At 39.6% G+C, this 17,883-nt stretch overlaps 1 protein-coding gene across 1 annotated transcript in view; it reads right to left on the reverse strand.

Annotated features, from left to right (window-relative positions):
• The window catches only part of LOC142465935 (ceruloplasmin-like), a 30,244-nt gene extending 16,012 nt beyond the window's left edge, over nt 1–14,232 (reverse strand). The window contains exons 1-5 of the mRNA XM_075570411.1: nt 14,033–14,232; nt 7,175–7,419; nt 5,752–5,964; nt 4,061–4,231; nt 3,425–3,679 (exon numbers count right to left, since the gene is read on the reverse strand). Coding sequence (XP_075426526.1) covers nt 3,425–3,679; nt 4,061–4,231; nt 5,752–5,964; nt 7,175–7,419; nt 14,033–14,190 — 1,042 coding nt within the window. The 5' untranslated portion in view covers nt 14,191–14,232. The remainder of the gene's footprint in view (nt 1–3,424; nt 3,680–4,060; nt 4,232–5,751; nt 5,965–7,174; nt 7,420–14,032) is intronic.
• Between the last annotated feature and the right edge of the window lie 3,651 nt (nt 14,233–17,883).

A 17,883-nucleotide genomic window follows, 5' to 3' on the forward strand; every position in this document is an offset into this window, starting at 1 on the left:
ACATGCGACTCTTTGAGTAAAAACATGAGTCTCTGTTTGGGAGCCCGGCCGGTGCTGGAAATTGGGCCACTCTTCCACATTCCGGCAGCTGTGGCCGTGCCCTCTGAAGCCAATCGAAGCTGTGGGTCCAACTTCCGCATCCGCACATGTGACCACTCCAGCGACGCTGAACCAGAGGTCTCACACTGTGCCCCAAGGTAAAATTCTTGGAGTGGGTGGCGGTGGACAGATTGAGTGAGAGGAAGGGGTGAATAATTGAATGGAGGGTGGGGGAATATTTTTTTTTCTTTCCCTAATTTGATTTAAGTAAGTTTGTTTTATGTTAATGCTTATATATACATATTAGTGTATGTACTGTTTAATGTACTGTATCATGTATGTGTATCATGTATGTGTTTGTGGGCAGTGTTTTCATATATATGCATGTGTTGTGGCTCTCTAAATATTTTGATCAAAGAAAAAAAAGATTCTTCTGTTTTGAAAGGTTGAAGACCCCAGACCTATTGGAACACCAAAAGTGAGACCACTATTTTGGGAAATATTTGACCAGCTGGTAACGACTGTTAGGTTACAGTTGATAAACTCTATATGCAAAGGGACTACTATGTGTGCCTGACTATATAGAGATACTTAGGGGCCTATTCCAATAGCTGCGTTATTGTACATGTCAAATCGCATGATTTCACAAGGAAAAAAGAAGCAGGATTTTTCCCCCCGCCGTATTCTATAACATTTTCCGCTTCTAAAATATCCTGTCTATTGAAATCACACATTCCGAGCGAATAAACAAACAGAACAAATTGTGCAATGTTGGCTTAGTTGTTCGTTGTTAAACATATCTAACAGGTCTAACATAACATACATGGGGAGATCAGTTAGCACAGCCACATTGTATAAACTTAGCATTTTACAATTACTAAAGGGGGTAATGAGCTCTTTATCAATGTTGACATTTTTATGTTCTATGTGTGTATAGGGACTGAAGAAGTGTCTCTCTGAGACTGAGTAGAGGAGTCTTAAACCAATTACATCACCTTTGAAGCCGGGGAGGCTAGTTTGATTTCAAGTGTGAGCTCTATGTTTCTTGGCTCATTTATTCTATCTCTGTTTGCCTCCCTGTGCCACCAACATTATATTGTACAATCTACTGAGCAGGGCTTTTTTTAAAAATTGCCAGGGCTAACTGCGGCTAAAACCCGTCACACTACTCCCTCTCGGGACAAGAAGACTGCATTTGTATTCCCCTTGCCTGACCTATGTTGGATGTCAAAGTGGAACGGCTAAAGGGACAGGTACCACCTGGTCAATCTGAGGTGGGAGTCCTTCATCGTGTGAAACCATTTTAATGGAGCGTGATCGGAAATTTAGAAAAATGGACTCCTATTAAGTAATATTTTAGACTGTCCACTGCCCATTTTACCTAAAAGGCCTCTTTTTCTATAAAAGCTATTTTTAAAACAGTAAAACAGGACAAATGTTCTACATTTTAAAAAATAAATAAATTAGTGTAGTAGTATAAGATAATACTGACTGCAATTTTTTTCTCCCCTCCCCTCATCCTCTCTCCCTCTCCCTCCTCTCATCCTCTCTCTTCCCCCTCATCTCTCTTCCTCCTCCCCTCATCTCTCTTCCTCCGTCCCTCATCTGCTCTCCCTCCTCGCCTTATCCCCCCTTCCTCCTTCTCGTCCTCTTCCTCACTCCTCCTCATCACCCTCTCCTCCTCACCCCCTCCTCATCACCCTCTCCTCCTCACCCTCACCTCATCCTCCTCATCATTCCCTCCTACTCATCATCACCCCATCCTCATTACCCCCTCATCGCTCCTTCCTCCTTATCATCCACTCCTCCTCCTCATCCCTTCCTCCTCATCAGCCTCTCCTCCTCCTTCTCACAACCCTCCTCCATGCTTACCTGGCTTTGATGGAGGAGGACCTCGGGAGTGGGGCAGGGTGGTGGCAGAGGATGGCAGCGGGAGATGACGGTGGCCTGCCAGAGCGGAGCAGGATGGCAGAGGAGGACGGCCGGGGAGGAGTGCGCTGAAGCAGAGGCAGACACTAAAAGTAAATGAAAACTTCCGGATTGGACCGCTTGGGTACGCTGCTGCCCGGCTGTCTTCTGTCGCTGTCCAACTCCTCTGCTGTCCTGCTTCACTCTGGCGGGCTGCTTCCATCATCTTCTCCCGCCATCCTATGCTACCACCCTGCTCCACTCCCAGCTCTATACCCAACCTACTGTGGTGAATGAATTACATTAGATTAGAGCTATCTCTATGGTAAACTACAACCCCCTGGCTGTCGATTTGAAGTGGACTGTTTTAAATTCACTGTATGATAGGAGCTCGTTGGAGTTCTATGTTGATTTTTATTTTGAAAGTAAGAATAAATGTAAATTAATACATTTTCTGTACATTCCTTATCTATTTAGGGATGAGCAGCACTTTAGGCAATATAAAATATACCAGGATTTCTCAATACACGACTGATTCTCTTCAGTATTTGGCCCTCAGTTTTGCTGTACTACAGAACCTAGGTCCCTCAAACACCAATGAATGAGGGAGCTGTGTACTGTATACTGAATAGCATTAGTAATACCTCTTGTTGTTCAGGTACCAATGGATATAGGGGTAATGTATATCAAGAAACATCATTAGCACTCTTGTAGGTCAATGGTGAACTCAATCCATTCGTGGCTATATTGTACATTTTTCATTACTATTTATTTAAAACGTATGCTATTTTCAGCCCATTGAAACATTTTGTGCACTTAGGTGTTGAGTGCATGTAATTGGTGGTTTATTTTTGCTATTGTCTATTATTCACCCTTAGCGCACATACCTGAGCTATTCAGAGGTGGAGCAAGTATATTTGTGCTTAATGTACATAATTAGGTAGACAGTACAGGGGAAAGTAAGAAAAATGCATGATAAAGGTAATTAAAGTAATTAAATTAGGGCGTCCCTGCCCAACAGAGCTAAAACAGCTAATCTTGCATCTTTTGGGGCAAACTCACCAACATTGAGGTAGCAAGATGAAATTTACAAGTAAATCCTCCCTTTTTTGCATTTCGGACTTAAAGAAACACTCCAGGGGACACCTTTCTTTGTGTGTGTAACCCTAACCCTAACCCCCACTCCATTAAGCATTGTACCTTTAAAAAAAAATCATATAAATTAAATTCTTCAACATTCAAATAAATACGAGAAGGAGAATACAAATACATTAGTATTTGCTTATTCCACATTAAAACTGGAAGTATGCCTGATTGTCATTGGTCTGCAATGTGTTTCATGTCCCTTTCCATCACTGAAGGAATAAAGAGAAAACCAATATTTTCCACATCTAGATATACCAGGCCTATAATCACATTCTATTAGCCAGGCCCAACATAATTGTATATTTGTATAATACAATTAATGTAAATGTACCTTCTAGGTGGTCATTAACTTGACAACTGAGAAGCCACTTTCCGGGGTTATTTGTTACCATGACAGCTCCAATCATTGTGGCAGGAAAGAGATTAATGGTATCAACGCGGTGATGCTGTTCTGTTAAAACTTGTCCATGAAAGAAGGCTGCATGAAGATCTACTTCATTTCCCATCCCAAACAGATGCCAATGTACTTCCTTTTTATCACACATAGAAAGACCGGGAAGGTTTCCATACATGTATCCATTGATGGCTGGAAACAAATAAACGATAAGTACATTGGATTGAAAGATCTGAGTATTAATATGTGACATGTTTACTTAGAAGCGTTTCTTCATAAGATACCTTCCATTCTGGAGGACACCTTGCAGCCTCATTCATGTAAATAGGCCACATGGGGCCATATTTACTAAACAGTGTGACTGCAGGTGGCACCTTCCATGCCGGTCGACACCTGGAATGGGCCATGCTTACGAACCGGTGCTAGGTGTCTTGTGGAGTAGCACTGCTTAGTACATATGGCCTTATATGTGTATGAAAGTTATTGTCAATCTATAGGGCATTTAACGTTATGGACAATCTACAGCAAATATTGATTCAATTATTTAAACTCCTGTGTGAAAAGTGACCTCACAATGCATTTTATTGCTCTCCTGAAACTCCTCATTTTCTGTATCCACCAAGGTTGGGTTAGTGATGTAGGTGTTGATATTTTCATCCAGATACCAGCTAAGATTTTCATCTACCACAGAAAACATCAAGATGAATTCCTCGTACGGTTTCTCCTTTGCTCCATTTATGAGACCTGCAGTAAAATGAATAGAAAATGTATTCAAAGTTAAGGGCCTAAATTATTTGTGTAAAGAATGTAAAAGCTTCATCAGGATATTTAGATGACTTGTGCTATTGTTTTCAACATAATGAATCTGTCAGATCATTTCTCTTGTGGACCGTGTATGTTTTTATTATATGTAATTTCAGCAATCAAGGATAGATGGCAGTACTGTTTACTGTGATGGAAAAGGGATATTAAACCAGGTTTTATGGCAAATATGAGGAGCTCAGTTTTAGACATATTCTGTTTAAGACAATGGAGAAGCATCCATGAGGATATAGCCAGGAGCCACATGTGTGAGGGTAAGTGTGGATAGATATATCTGTGTATCATTTGCCTAGAGATGATCTCTAAGGCCCAAAGAGTTGATGAGGTCACCAAGTGATAGTGTGTAGATAGAGAAATGGAGAGGTCCCAGAACAGAGCCCTCAGTTACACCAACAGACAGAACAACAGGAGACGTGGACATGTTAGAAACAGAGACAGAAAATGTGCGATGGAAGAAGTATGAGGAGAACCAGCATAGAGTTTTGTTATGGATACCAAGAGAGTTTAGAATATGAAGCAGAAGAGAGTGATAAAAGTATCGAAGGTAGCAGAGCGTTCGTGTTGGATAAGTAGGGAAAATGACAGTGGGAAACCAGGCTACACTTGAAGTTTTTTTTCAATTTTTCATCCTCTTTATTGTGACCTTTATGAAGGTGCCAGAAAGATAAAACCACACAACGTTTCGGGGACCACGCCTCCCTTCATCAGGTTTCCAGACTAGTGTTCTTGTGTCCTTTATAAACATTATAACACGCCAAATCTTACGTCACTGACCTGGTAATTACATTAACCAATACCCTTCAAAGCTATGGGGGGTATATCCCCCTCATTAGCAACTGCTGTTTGGTTTTATAAGCCTAGTCACTCCCAGATTCGTTATATTCTAGTGACCCGTCAAATGATAAAATAAGCATTGCGCTTGTTCCGGGCACATATCACATCAGATTAATTATAAAGATAATCCCACTCCTTTGAGTGAGAAATGTTGCAAACAGAATCCACAAACATATTAAAAAACAACTAAACAGTACTTAGGGTAAACATTTGATGTGTATATTTTCTTAAATACATTAACTTTTTCATTTATGTTAGTTTGTCTGTGGGTTTATGTTCACTTATTATTATTCACAGAAAAATAAGCAGTTAGTTGGCCCTTGCAAAGGAATAGGATGTTTATTTATTTTGTGTTTCCTACATTGTTTAAAGTGACGGGCTGAATAAAAGCCATGGTTTAATGTCCCCAAATTTGTCTCTGTCTCTCTGGTTGTACCTCTGCACATGTCTCTTACAGACACTCAGAATGTTTATCAACTAAGACAATTATATTGTTTCAATGAGAGTGTGTTTCCTTGATACATTTTGTGTAGTTATTTTGCAGCCAGGAGACTTTAGTAAATAACTCCCAAAATGTTCATTTTAGAAGAATTAAATGCACCACTTACCTTTTTTACAGATGATCAATGGTCCTACAAGACCGGAGTAGACATCCTTAGGACCATCAATGTGTGAGTGGTAAATCCTTGTCACACAATCAGCCTCTTTCTCAGTTGGTCCTTGTTCCTTCACAGCATCCCATTTGTATATATATGATTCACCTGGCTTGACAGCATCATCATTCTTCTGTGAACCAGAAGTGTTATCTGGATACAGTGCACCTGGAGATGTAAACTGATTTACCCACAGTTCACTTACATTTTACTATTAGATTGATATATATGGTCCCAGCATATTCCACATATCCCATTAAAATGTTACAGAAAATTGAGGTTATATGCTTGAGTGCTTTCATTTGTAGAAAAGCCAACACATGCTGCTTAGTGTACATGCACATGGTCATGATTGTCTTCCCATTTATTGTGGGAAAAACTAATACTTAGACATAGTATGTGGGAAGGTGCTTTTCAGTCTGTAATTGTAGTAACAAGCTTTGGCCACCTGGCTGTGTGTATTACTGCATACATGTTGGCGCCATTGGATAAAGCATCGATGCTCTGGTAGGGGTCAATGGCTTTGTTTATCCACATTAATGTGTTAAATAGAAATTAGATTTTTGGCGTTGGGACGATAAATGGCATTTTAAATGAAAAGCACGGGCATCTTGCAGTAACTCTGTTGAAGACTGTAACAGGGTGCCTTCCCTGTCTAAATAGCTTTGCAGAGAAACTTGTGTGGACAGCTTGTGCCTAGCACTGGGCAGGTTAATTCAGAGCAACTGTTCTAATTAACCTGCTCAGCTGGCTCTTTAGTTATTTAAAGAGCTACAGCTCTCAGTGCAAGATGATCTCTAGTGCGGGGTGATATCCTGGACTGCTGGAGAGATCACGTGGGAACTATGGCTCTCTCTGATTTAGAAAAGTACTGGAACCAGAACCGCTGTGGAGAGAAGCCTGCACTGGGACTCTTCCCTCCCCCCTCCCTTCTCCTAGCCAGACTGAAGGAAGCTGGGCCCCTGAAGATAATTGACCTTCACCTTGAACTAATGTATTTTGTTGTTGGAAAGGGACCTAGCCTCCCAACCCTCCAATAGGTACTGAGAGTGATGTTAGAGCTTCATGTAAGAGCTAGGTATGTTTATTTTGCTGCTCCCTTTTTGCTGAACCATAAGCTGTGTTTCTGTTGTTTAAAACCGGCAGCGGCACACATCGTCTACATAGACTATAAGACGACTGATATATGAAATATCAGTGAGACTCACAGAAAATCAATGAGTTGACAATTTATCCGTTGAGTTTATTGCAGGAACTGAACACTCTAATTTACCCATGTAGCCTTGATATTCTGATTACATTAATAGACATACAAATGACTATTGGAAATTATTAAATAACTCAATTAATCTTTTGCACAAACACAATTTCATCGTACCTTCATTGGTCTTTGTGTATTCAACTCCATGTGGATGTAAACTGTATGGTCTAGACGCAAAGTTTTTAAGATGAACGGTGATTGTGTCTCCAACCTCAGCTTTCATGATAGGGCCCAGAAACCCCAGCCAATTTGGCTTTTTTATTTCTTCTGTATAAGAGTCATCGGTGTATTGCAGATAAACAGCCTTCTTATAAACTCTCCCTATTCTGTTGATGCCATGCAATAAAAAGGTTCTTGCATCTCTGAAAGGAAAGAAACCCACAAATGTCACTCAACGAAATTGATATTATAAGTGAAAAACATCACATTCTTAGCAGTCTACATTCATAAAGTCAATACTCAAGTCTTTAAGACATAGGCTTGTAACGAATTCTGAGCTTGCATGTCCTGATCTGTGTGACTGAATTACTGTTTGATTTCAATTACTGTTTGAATTAAGCGTGGAGTTAGAACCAGGGGGAGTTGGAACTAGGAAGGCGTGAAAAAAGGTATATAGAACTACAGTACAGTAAATTGTTAGCACGTTATAATCCATAGTGCAACAATGAGCAGGATTGAGATTGCCACTCAATGCACATTTTGCCACATGTATATACATTTGGAGCAACTATTCTAGAGAGCATACCACAGCGAAGAAATGTGAGCAGGTGGTCTCTTTAGAGTCTCAGATTGCTGTTTGAAGAGGCAACGTGCAACATTGAGGGACTAGTGGTGCAGAGGGTGGACCTGTGAGTGAGGACCAGGAACAGATAGGTAGCTGGGAAGCAGGGGGAAGAGGAAAAGGCAGGCCTGTTCTGAGCTGACCCATCCCAATAGATTTGCCAGAATGGCAAGGCTGGGGGAGACTGATTCCTGTAGCAGCCAGGAGAATGGTTCCTCCATCACAAAAGGGACTCAGGATACTCAGAAACCAAGAAAGGTTGTTGGTGGTAGTGGACGCCATTATTAGGAAGGTATATAGGGCAATCTGTTGCCATGACCGTATGAACTGAACAGTTGTCTCCTGGGGGCTCAAGTTGGGCACATTGCGGATTGGGTAGACAGATTGTTGGTAGGGGCTGTGAGTGACCTGACGGTCTTGGTACACGTTGGCACCAATGACAAAATTAGAGAAAGTAGGGTCCTAAAAAATTATTTCAGGGATCTAGGCCGCAGGCTTTAGGCAAGGACCTCCAAGGTAGTATTTTCTGAAATACTACCAGTGCAATGCACTACCCCAGGGAGATAGTCAGAGATTGGGGACGTTAGTGCATGGCTAAGAAAGTGGAGTAGGAGAGAGGATTTGAGGTTTTTACAGCACTGGGATTCTATTTCTGAGAGGTGCTATCTTTATGGTAGGGATGGGTTGCATCTCAATGAAGAGGGATCTTCTGTGCTAGGGAGAGGATGGTAAAAAGGTTGGAGGAGATTTTGAACTAGGAAGGATGGAAGAGAGACAATAAACAAATGATGAAATAGATAGGAATAGAAAAATAGGGGTCATGCAGGCAGAATGGGGGAAATATGGAGTTTGGCAAGCAGGGAGACACCCATAAAAATACAGATAATACTAGAAAACTTCTAAAAACTAAATCCAATTGGAGTAGAAATGCAGGAGCAGATAAGATAATTGCACAGACTGGAAAAAAAAACCTTAAGTGCATGCTTGCTAATGCAAGAAGCCTGACAGATAAAATGGGTGAGCTTAAATTAATAGCTACAAGGGAGCAGTATGATATCATAGGCATTACTGAAACATGGTGGGATGAAACTCGTGACTTTGCAGTTAATTTAGAGGGTTATTCCCTTTTTCAGAAAATGTAGAGAAAATGTAGAGATCTTCTGGATTTAAATTAGCAGTGGAGGTAAAAGTACAAAGAAAATGTTTGTAGGGATATGCTATAAACCACCAAACATCTGTGAGAAAGAGGTAGCCAAAATACTTTTGCAAATGGAAATGCATCAAAACTAGGTCATGTTTGCATAATGGGGGATTTTAATTATCCAGACATAGACTGGGGCAATGAGATTAGCATTACAACGAGAGGAAACAGTTTTTTTGGGGTGCTTAATAACACTTACATGACCCAAATTTTTGAGGAACCAACCAGGAGGAGGCAATACTGGATTTGGTAATATCAAACAATGTAGAAATAATAACAGATATTCAAGTCCAGGAACATTTGGGAAACAGTGATCATAACATGGTCTCATTTGAAATTAATTATCAAACGCCATATTATATGGGTTCAACAAAGACTTTAAATTTTAGAAGCCAGATCTTAATAAACAGAGGACTAATCAACAAGGAATACATTGGGATGAAGGTTTTTGCAGGCAAAAATGTGGAAGATAAACGGCAGTCTTTAAAACATTATTAGAATAGCCTTATCAGTGTGTATACCCTTGGGTAATAAATATAAAAGAAACAAATCTAAACCAATGTGACTAAATAAACATTTAGGGGAGGAAATAGAAAGGTAGAGGCAGGCATTTAGATTCTGAAAGTCAGAAGGGACGGAGGCATCATATCAGAATTATAAGGAATGTAACAAAAGTTGCAAGAGGGCAATCAAATTAGCAAAAATGGATAATGAAAAAAGGATTGCAGCAGAAAGTAAGTTCAACCCTAAAATGTTCTTAAGGTACGTTTTAATAACAAAAATATTAGAAAAGAAAATATATGGGACCCTTTAATGCTGAGATACAGAGGTATTAAACAAATTCTTTGCCTCTTTATTTACCAGGGAAGAATGAAAAAAAATAGTGCCACAGGAGGAAGCCACAACCTCTATATTAACAAACAATTGGTTAACGGAAGAAGAAGTGCACATGTGGCTTGATAAAAATTAAAGTAAATAAGGCACCTGGCACCAATGGCATTCACCCAAGAGTTCTTAAGGAGTTAAATTCAGTAATAGACAAACCATTACATTTAATATTCAAGGACTCCATTTCCACAGGCTCAGTACCACAAGATTGGTGTAAAGCAGACGTGGTGCCTATATTTAAAAAGGGAGCTAGATCATAACCGGGGAATTACAGACCTGTAATCCTAACATCAATAGAGGTAATGTTAAGGTGCAACACAAGAGACTAGTGTATAAAAGAAAGCAAATTGGACTCGGTAAAAATATTTGCACATGGATTGAAAATTGGTTGATGGATAGACAACTTCAAATTAGTCTAAGGTTGTGAGTGGAGTACCTCAAGAATTAGATTTGTTTACATTATAAAAGAGGTAACTAATAGGGGATATGATAACTATATACAAATATATTCAGGGATAGTACAAGGAGATTTCAAAAGAACTATTCATCCTATGGGCAGTACAAAGGACTAGAGGTCATACCTTAAGGTTGGAGAAAAGGAGATTTCACCAGTAACAAAGGAAGGGGTTTTTACAGTAACGGCAGTCTAAAGGTGGAATTCATGTAGACTGTGATGGCAGATAGAATGGATATCTTCAAAAAAAAGTTGAGTATCTTTTTAGAAAGGAAAGGTAAACGGGGTATACCAAATAAGTAAATATACAAAGGATGTTGATCCAGGGAGTAATCTGATTGCAATTATTTGTATTCAGAAAGGAATTTAATTTTGAGATTATGGGACATCATTGGATGATATTTCACTGGGCTTTTTTGTTTACCTTTCTCTGGATCAATATACTGTAATTACAAATATAGAATAAAGTATCTGTCGTCTAAATTTAGCATAGGTTGAATGACATGCTTTTTTTCAACCTCATCTACTGTGTAACTATGTAACAACTAGTGATAGAATTAATAAAAATGGAAACTGCTTCACCGCAGGGTTAATGAGGCCAATTTTCCCACTGCTTGTGGTGTAAGGTGAATGTGTAACGTAATGACGTAGCACTCCATATATTGTGTAATGCCATCGCAGGGCTAATCCAAAACTATTTCTTTATAAAAACCATATAAATGTATCCAAAAAGTGAAATAAAGCCTAACGCGTTTCGCACTGGACATAGCAGATCACCAGAGGTTGAAATAAAGTTTGGAGAGTTTCATCAAGAATTGATTTCGGACAACCTCTGTGACAGCATTACACTATATTTGGAGCCCTGCGTCATTACATTACACATTCATGTTGATATTCTAAAATATGCATGTATCCCTATGCTTAATTGATATGATATGCCACTAAGTAAGGATATGTATCCTTAGTAAGACAACTGTGATGGAAAGAGGCCCAGAGACCAGTAAAATAAAGGTTAAGCCTGGCCCCTACCCATCCTTCCCTGGGGCTCATATGGTAACTAGCCCACCGGTTTTAATGTACTGTGTAGCCCCTGGCATACCCTGTACTGTGATTCTTTCATTCCTGTTGTGAAAATATTATAAAGTATAAAAATGTGTATGGGTTCCCACAATAAAGTAGAGCCAGGGTCTCTGGACATGCAGGGCTGAGAAAACCTTTGTGCATTCTGCATGTCCAGATAAAATAGCTGCTGCTAGGACTTGAGGGGGAGGAGAAAAAGAAGAAAGTGTCCAGGGACAGACATCGGGTTGGGGGGTGGGTCATCCACCTGAAAAGCAGAGCAAATGGTTGCCTCTCCAGCCAGAGCAGTGCCAGCCCAGTGGGAGATATCCTGTCAGTCAGGGGAAGCCGTTTCCGAGTCCCTCTGTTAGGCGCTGATCCCATTGGCCCATTTGTATTCCCCTCCACAAGCCCTTTAACTCTCTAAGCCCACCCCCAGCCCTGATTAGCCAATGCGGGCAAGCCCTCACCTGCCGATTGGTCCGTGAGCAGCATCCGCGCTGTGATTGGTTGCCAGACGCTCTACCATGCTTTCCTATGGTAGCGGGGAAACTAGATAAGAGGAACAAGATCAGCGCTCCAGAGCGCATTCTGACGTGCAGACGGACTAAGTGGTGTGCTCCGAAGCTTTGCCAGAGACACCTGAAGCTGAGAGGCTTGCCAGTGAATTGCACCAAAGTGGCATGGATGGTCCCTGCCTCTTCAGAGAGTGGAAGAAAGTCCTGGGTAAGCCTTTGATGTGGCCTCAGCACCTAGCCAGCACCTATTCCCCCTGTATGCCCCGTTTTTAATAATAATAATAGTTTGTTCTTGTATAGCGCTGCTAGTTATACGTAGCGCTTTACAGAGACATTTTGCAGGCACGGGTCCCTGCCCTTTGGAGTTTACAATCTATGTTTTTGGTGCCTGAGGCACAGGGAGATAAAGTGACTTGCTCAAAATCGCAAGGAGTTAACACCGGTAATTGAACCAGGTTCCCCTGCTTCAAACTCAGTGTCTTTTCTCACTGAGCCACTCAGTCTGTATAGCTCTGATTTGTGTGTTTGTGTTGTGCTTGCTGGCTCCGGCTGGAATTTTAATTCTTTATTGAACTGCTTTGTCCTGTCTGGTTCCTTGATCCCTGGGTTAAGTTCTATTCTTCCATGACACACACTTTAAATATGCAGTGCAGTTTTGGGCACGACTCAATAGCAATAGTTATTATTGAACTACAAAAAGTACAAATCAGAGCTACCAAATGAATAAAGGCGATGTAAGGTCTGACTTATGGGGAAAGGCTGGCTAAATGACATTTTTTTACATTAGAAAAGTGGCGGCCAAGACAGGATATAATAACTATATACAAATATATTCCGGGTAAATAAAAGTAACGTTGAAATAACTATTCACCCCATGGGCAGTACAAATGAAATGGGGCCATCCTTTAATATTGGAGGATAGGAGATTTCACCAGCAACAAAGGAAAGTGTTTGTTACAGTAAAGGCAGTTACAATGTGGCATTCATTACCCATGGAAACTGATGTCAGATACAATAGGTAGATTTAAAAAAAGATTGGACCTCTTTTTAGAAAAAGGTATACAGGGATATATCAAATAAGTAAACATGGGAAGAATGTTGATCCAGGGAGTAATGTGATTGCCAATATTTGGGGTCAGGAAGGAATTTACCGTTCCCCTCATGAGACATCATTGAATCTTGTGTCACTGGGGTTTTTTGTTTGTATTTACAGTATTTTGATCAAGACAAATATAGGATAAGTATCTGTCGCCTAAATCTAGCTCAGGTTGAATTTGATGTATGTATGTCTTCTTTCACCCTCATCTATGTGACGTAGCGATATGTAACAAAGAAGGGGTGGTCAACTGGTCAAGAACTAAGGTTGGCCCGGAGTCACTTCCATGTTGTTTGTCACAGGCTCAAAAAATACATTGTAAGATGTTGGTGGCTGGGAATCAGTGTATGTGACTTGTACTACTATATATAGCACTTCTGTTACCAGTAGCACTACACACACATGAAGTACAGTAACACAAAAAACAAGAATACACTTATTTATGTCTGGGATGCTGAACATATTTAACTAAAAATACATCTCTTTCTATGCAGATCACTTAATTAATTTTTTTTAAAGCCCCGACCCCTGTGTTAATATCAGAAAAGCAAGAAACAATAACCATGAGTCTATATAGTGCATTTTAATTTTGCAGCACGGATGTAAAGGTGCACACCAACACTTTCAAATAATTCATTAAATGATGCTTCGGTTAGAGATACCTAATCTGGAGCTGAGGAAAATAATGTAATAGACAGTGAGAGGGGAGAGTGTTCTGTGCTAGAGAACAGGGTTACATAGTTACCATTACACAACATTACACAGCAAGCCACAGTCACATAAATTGTCACTTTCCATTTAATTTGGGGAAACTGGTTCATGCTGTCATATCAAAATACCAACTCCTTGTCTGATATAAATACATAATGTATAGGTCCTAGTGAGTACCTGACATGTAAGTACAGTAATTCCACACTATTATGAAACAATTAAATCAGGATTCATTTATATAACACAAGTTTTATACGTCTTACTTACTCATCATCGGGTATTGATTTGCCAGATATGATATTCATCCCACTAGGAGCATAATCCCAATTAGTTTCTCTAATTCCAATGTAATATTTTCTTTCTTCATTTGCCGCCATCCATCCAAAATATGAAAGAAACAGCAGGCATCTTGTGAGGAGCCTCATTTCCCAATCACTGAGCTGCCAGGATCACTCTAACACACAAACTGCATCTCTATCTTTTTAAATAGTTGCTACCCACGCCCTTGTTTCATTAGATCTGATCAGCAAACAAGGTCTTATCTGTGGCCAAACTAAACAGCAGTCTCAGTTCCAGTAAAATTGTCTATTGAGGTGAAAATAGACATTATTTCAAAATGTTTTGGCAACAATGCTTGCTCCATGTTTGATCTCAGTAATATATGTTATATACATGTGCTAGATGCATGTTTAGCATGAACACTGTCATCATATTGAATGGCAGCACACGAACCATATTATTTACAGATGTAGACACATTATTGCTCACACTGGCACTCATTGGCCAAATCCACAAAAACATGCTAAATCTCAGCACCCTTTTGTGGCTCTGAGCCATAGTGGGATGTGTTCTGCGTTATTACTGCCGTTCAATCCTATGGAAACGCTTCGATATTCTGCGTTATTACGTGGTTTTCTGCATTATCAGTATGTAAAATAAAGCTTGCTACATCTGCATATTAAAGAAAATATCACAGTATCACATGATAGCTTCTAAAACAGTCTGGTTTGTATGTTTGTTCAGGATTATTTGTCAGATATCTCAGGTGTGTACACAGGTATCCCTCCATTCTCCACGTGAAACGCGTTCTTTCCTGTAGTAAAAGTCCTATTTCACGCATCTCTCAGTCTTGCAAAATATTGGTGAAACAAAAAAATGTATGCAACATTTTTCACGTGAAACCAAGGGTCAATTTCAGAAACTGTTACGAAAATGTCAAACATCTCAGCTCATGAAACCTGATATAATCTGGAAAAGTTTTTGGTAGGAAATCCACGCTCGAGATGTCCTCAAAGAAAATGTTTTTATACTCGTGCTGCCATCCGCAGGAGAATTCCTTAATCTCCCAGAGAGTGTGAGCTCCCAGAAGGGGCTCACACAGCAAGACACACAAAAAGAAAAAGCGGAGAGAGAGCACTGAGTATAAGGTATATATACCTTTATATAGATAAAAGTCCCACTGGGTGGACCACAACAGTAACAGTGTATAAAGAAAAAATGGTAACAAAATAACTTACAAACTAGCTCTCATTTTTTTTCTTTATACACTGTTACTGCTGTGGTGCACCCAGTGGGACTTTTTATCTATACAGGAGGGCCCTGGGCATGCGGCGGGTTCCGTTCTAAGGCCCCGCCACAAAGCGAAAAAATCGCCGAAAAGCGGAACTGACGATTTTCGGCGTGTGCGCATGCGCAGACAAGCAATTCCCCCTTCTGCGCATGCACAACCTCCGTTCTGCGCATGCACAACCTCTGCACCCCCCGCGACCTCGGACTTCCCCATTCTGCGCATACGCAGACATGGCGGCACCCTTCTCGGTACCACCATATCGGCAGATCACCAAAAAGCGGGGCGCCGAGAAGCGGGTCCTGCTGTATAAATGTATATACCTCTTACTCTGTGCGCTCTCTCTGCTTTTTCTTTTTGTCTGATATAATCAAGCATAAAACATTGCAAATTTATGTTTAAAAAAAGTTGAATGTAAGTTAACAACACACTCTTTGCTCATTAACCTTGATCAGTGACAAGAATGCATACTGGCCAACATTTAAAAAAAGCCTCTAACTAGTACAGTACTAAGGAATTATTTTCAGGGAGATATTATTATTTAGTAACAGGTAGTTTCCCTTGTTAACAGGTAGTCAGTCCGGATGCGCTATGCATTTCTAGATTGCACAACATGCAGTAGTCCTGTGTGGTTTTTTTAAAAGTAAATATAAACCTTACTTCCAGAAAAGCTGTGTTTTCAGAGTTTGATGTATCTGCAATATAGATGCTGGAAGGCATTTCAACACAGGTGGAAAATAGAGATATGAGTGCACGTCTAGAAGTGTGGGAGATTACGTATGTCAGCACAAACAGAAGTTATTGCATCAATGTAAGCAGAAAATATTCGTTTACTGTACTCTAAAAAATAATCATCCTCCCATATTTGCTTAATCTTCTTATTTTTTTTTAAAACTTAGCACCCTTTTGTGGATGTGAGCCATAGTGGGATGTGTTATAATATTCCGCGTTATTACTGTCATTGAGTCCTATGGAAACGCTTTGATATTCTGTGTTATGACGCGATATTCTGCATTATCAGTAGGTAAAATAAAGCTTGCTACATATGCATATTACAGAAAATATCACAGTATCACATGATAGCTTCTAAAACAGTCTGATTTGTAGCTTTGTCTTATGTCCCAAATATCTCAGGTGTGTATACAGTTAATCCTCCACTCTCCATGTGAAACGCTTTCCTTCCTGTAGTAAAAGTCCTATTTCGTGGTCTGGATCTCCGTATTGCAAAGTATTGGTGAAATTAAAACATTTTTGCAACATTTTTCACATGAAACCCAGGCTTTCAAACACGGTTTGCAAACTGCTTTGAACATCTCACACGTCTCAGATCATGAAACTTGATATAATCTGGCATTAAAAAAAACTATGCAAATATAGGTTTAAAGAAGGTTGCATATAAATGAACACAAGCTTTGTTCATTAATTTTGATCAGTGACAAGCATGCATAATGGACAACATATAAAAGGGAGTTTTGGGATGGAAAATCTGGAGATTTCGAAAACTTCCATTGACTAGAATTTGGATGAGGGAATTATTATCAGGGAGAGAGTACTTCCTGTTAAACTGCATTTTCAGATATCTCTGTTGCTGCAATATAGATACTGGCAGCTGTCTTTGGGAGCAAGGTCACAAAGCAGGCATTTCAACACACAGGTGGAAATAAAAGAGGTATGAGCACACATCTAGAAGTTTAGGAGATTGTGTATATTAACTCAAACAGAAGTTACTGTTGTCTAAAAAATAATCACTGTCCTATATTTGCTTAATCTCCTTAATTTAATCTGTAATATACCAAATGTACCATTTTAAAAACTCAAGACACCTTAATTAAAGGCATCTTTAGTGCAACATCCAGTTCTCATTAGCTCTCATGTTAAGATTACCTTTATTTAGACATTCTTTTAACATTTCAGTTTAACCCACAGAAAATGCAAATTTGTATTCTCAAAGTAGCTCAGCAATAAATCATTGTAAATCCAGACACAGGTAAATGGAACCAATTGGCTGTAAAACTGACATTCAAGTCAATGGACATTTTTAGCCGATTCCACGGTAATTGTCCGCTTTGGCGCTCATTGGTCCAGTATAGTATGCACCTACATTTTTATATTTAATTCAAATTGTTGTCTTTAGACCGAGAAAGATCTCATCTATAAAGAGTTGATGAAATGATAGCACTTTCTTGCTATTGTAGATGGTGGTGTGTGGTCATCCAGCCACTTCAGGAAAACAAAACTCTTTGTGTCCCAGAGGTAATTATAAAAATAAAACTCCCGTATGTGTTTCCATATTGGCTCGAGTAATGTCAAGTCTGATACTATATGCTGTAAACTTCTTGTTCGTTAGTCAATTTGTTGACCTAATGGAAGTAGAACTTTGATGGATGGGAAAATCATACACATGTAAATACAAGGAACAGATTAATTAATAGAGATAGTACCTGATACTTTCTTGCCAAATCCTAGGAGGGTTGTAAATTTACTAAAGGGTTATAATTTCTGAACATTGTGTTTTTTCTATTGCTTTTCCATTTCTTATTAGCTGTAATCT

This window comes from Ascaphus truei, chromosome 14 (assembly GCF_040206685.1).
Source record: "Ascaphus truei isolate aAscTru1 chromosome 14, aAscTru1.hap1, whole genome shotgun sequence".
Taxonomy (NCBI): domain Eukaryota; kingdom Metazoa; phylum Chordata; class Amphibia; order Anura; family Ascaphidae; genus Ascaphus; species Ascaphus truei.